General features: G+C 58.5%; 1 protein-coding gene across 1 annotated transcript; it reads right to left on the bottom strand.

The window, feature by feature from the left end:
- Window positions 1-431: 431 nt before the first annotated feature.
- LOC123254372 (protein phosphatase 1 regulatory subunit 3F-like) lies at window positions 432-3,174 on the bottom strand (the record flags this gene model as incomplete). Its single annotated transcript, XM_044683408.1, has 2 exons — window positions 432-1,495; window positions 3,092-3,174. Coding segments are annotated over 2 exons (1,088 nt in total), but the record flags the coding sequence as incomplete, so codon positions are not given.
- Between the last annotated feature and the right edge of the window lie 130 nt (window positions 3,175-3,304).

The following is a 3,304-nucleotide window of genomic DNA, read 5'->3' as shown; positions in this document are numbered from 1 at the left end:
GCCCCAAGGAGGTTGTCTGGAAGAAGTCAAAGGAAGAGACCGGCAAGGCCAGCTGGTCCTCTCGGCCACTGTGAACCCGCCCCACAAACAGGAAGATGGCGCCTCTGGGTGGGGTCCCACAGATTCCTACCCAAAACCCTCCAGGGGTTTCTTTGGAAGTTGGTTAGCGAGAACTAGAGCGCTTGGGAGGTGCCCGTGGCTGGAAGCAAGCAGCTTTTTCCTGCACCAGCCCCACGCGCTGTAGGGTTGCACACACCCACGTGGAACGTGTGCCTATATACACATGCATACACGTATGCACGTATGTCTGCACATGCTTAGGTAGGAGTGTACGTCTGCCCAACCCGGGCCTGGGCATTCTAGAAGAGCTTCGAGAATTTGCCCACATTTTGCCACCCAGCCTCAGGAGTCAGAAGCTATCCAGGGTTTTGGTAACTCTTATTGTTAGGCCTCCACAGCCACGCCTGTGCCCACATACATTGATTGTCATTTAAGAGAACCAGGCCAGAGAGAGGTAAAAAGCCAGGCCCACAAAGGCCATGCAGGCGTTCCAGGCAATGGGGAGGAAGACCAACAAGCCCAACACACACAGCGACTGGCTGAGAGCTCTCTGGAGCTGGCCTCCGCCTTGGGCTGTGCTACTGGGCAAAAGACTGCTTCCTTCCTGGAGGCAGAAAGACAGCCCTTCAGCCTTGGTGACACTGACTGGACCGTGTTCTTGATCGGGATCCTCTGGCTCCTTCTGCTCCTTCTGCTCTTCCGGGCTCTGACTGAGCCCATCCTTTACTAAGATGAACCCCGGATGCTGGCCTGCCAGCCACGTGCCAGTGACGATGCCCGGAGGGGATTCCTTCAGGATGTCTCCTTCCCCAGATGATGATTCCAACTCCGACTCCGACCCCGACCCCGACTCCGACTCGGACCCTGCCTCACAAGAGGTCCCCAGCTCCTCGATCTTGCCGCCTCCGCCACCTTCTTTAGCGTCTTCCGGAAGGTCTGTGGCTCCATGTACACCCTGCATTGCATAGTGCAGAGTGATCTCCTCCACCAGAGAGCTGTTCAAGGCTCTCTCTGGACCCATCCACTTCAGGAGATCTTGGTCATGGTCAGTGAAAAGGATTCCCCCAGAAAGCCCATCGGCCGCTCCTGCAGCCCTCAGGCGGCTCAGGTGGGTGAGGTAGAGCTGTTCCAGCTCCAGGTCCACAGCGTCCTCACTTTGGGCCTCATCTGATCCAAAGGGGTCCAAAGCCTTTCCGGGTTGTCCGTCGGAAGGCTGCTCGCCCAGAGGTCTTGCCAGGGCCAATAGGGCCTCCTCGTCCTCCTCCTCAGCCCCCGGGGGGGGACCTCCCAGGGCTCCACCCTGATCTGGCACTGAGCTCAACGCAGGAGGGTGGATCTCAATGGCGGGGGACTGTGGGCATTCCAGGGGCGTCTCGGGAAGGTCCGGGTGAGATCCTTTGTTTTCTGAGGAGTTGGCCACGATGCCATCTGAGATCTAGGGTCACGGAGGATGAGGAGGAGAGAAGAGGGCCAGAGACAGAGGGAACAGAGGGAAAAGCGATCAGGGCAGGTTCTGCCAAAAGTGCCCCTTTCCCTTCTACCATGCCAAAAAGCACCTGGGCGGATGAGCCTGTGCCCGGCGCTGGCACGCTCTATTCAGGAAACACTGGGCTAAGGACAGTGCCCAGGACCTGAAGGCAAATCTCACCTCCAATGTCCGCTGGCTTTGTGATCCCGTCCCTTCGCTTCTGTGGACCTCGCCTTCCTCCAGTGACAAATGGGACCTCTGACCATAAGGGGCGAAGGAGCATCTGACGGGGCCCTGAGAAAACCGAAGGAGACAGAGAGAGAGAGAGAAGGGGAACAAGATGGCAGGGGTGCGTATGGAAAACCTCTGCTGAAGGTGCGGGGGAGGGCCACGGGGAGACGAGCTGCCCCTCCCCAGGGCTTCGGATTCAGTGGAAACGAATACTCCGGCGGTGACTGCCTCCCCCCCCCCCAACAAAACAACCACCAACTAGTGGTGTCTGAAGCTCCGCCTCTCCTCTTGGCTCTCTGGCCTCCTGCTCAGCTTTTGAGGGTCAGGACTCCAGGGCACTCTAGGGCTCTGCCGGTCTTGGTCCGGGTCTATCTACAGCTGTGGCTCTGACTCATCTCCAAGTGGATAATGCTAAGCACGGAGTGAGCGTGCAGTTGGCCGCCAGTCTCCTATAGGGTGGAGGGGGGTGAGGAACTAGGAAGGACCTGAGAGGTGGAGGGACTGGAGACCAAGAACGGGGCGAGGCAGAACGCTAGAAGACGACGATGGCCTGATAAGGGGGCTCCAGAGTTCGTGCCCATGGAAGGGGGACGTCTGGGGGTCCCGGGAAGACTGAGAGTGTGACCTGACCCTCTCTGTCTATCATGGCATGGGGCGAAGTCCCCCAGCTAAGGGAAGGAACTGAGCTGGAAGGAGCCTGGGAGCTGGGTACTGAACTCCTTGAGAAAGGGGCGGGGCGCGGACGGCAGAGGGCTAGAAGGCGCCACATGGGCTGAGAGATACGGCTGGAATAACCCGAAGGAGGAGAGGCTGCTGCTGAGGGATGCTACTAGCGGAGCCAGAGACTCCCGAAAGTGCTCCATCTCCCCCCTCTAGCGCCCATCTGTCAGAGGCAAGGAAAGGAGTATTAGAAAGGATGGCCAGGGATGTCTGTCGTGTGGCAAGTCGCTTTGCCTTGGTCTCGGTTTCCCCGACTGTAACATGGAGATGATATACGCTAGCTGCCATGGGCATCAAATGAGGTGGCACATGGAAAGGGCCTGGCGCGATGTCTGGCACATAGTGGGCTCTATTATCCGGTGTCGTCCCAGCGAGTGGCAGATGGAGGGAGCGGAAAAGGCCTCCGATTAGGGGAGAAGTCTGTCAGCCGTGGAGCTCTGACATTCTGCAGATCTCCTCTGGGGTTCACAGGGCAGCTCGGTCCATTCTTCGTCACGGCACGATACATCAAGGAGGCCCGAGGAGCCTAAGCTAGAGCAGCCCCAGGCAACCATCTACAAGGTGGAGGGGTGGAGCTGGCTAATGTGGTGGGGAGGCCACTGTGTCTCTTACCTGTGTAATCTGTGGCCCTGGCTGGAGTGGCAGAGGGCTTACTAATGGGCTCCCTGACTCCCTGTCCCCGTCATCAGAGCATTCTGAAAGAGTGAGAAAAAGGTAGGGAGGAGAGGTCACGCTGCATTTCTGTGGCTTCCGCTTGACAGCTTCTCTTCACAACTGGTCACTGCGTGAGAAACCCCCCACCAGGGACGGGGGAGGGTACAGAAC

This window comes from Gracilinanus agilis, unplaced genomic scaffold, assembly GCF_016433145.1.
Source record: "Gracilinanus agilis isolate LMUSP501 unplaced genomic scaffold, AgileGrace unplaced_scaffold20559, whole genome shotgun sequence".
In the NCBI taxonomy this organism is placed as follows: Eukaryota; Metazoa; Chordata; class Mammalia; order Didelphimorphia; family Didelphidae; genus Gracilinanus; species Gracilinanus agilis.
This window is presented reverse-complemented; position numbering and strand designations above follow the sequence as displayed.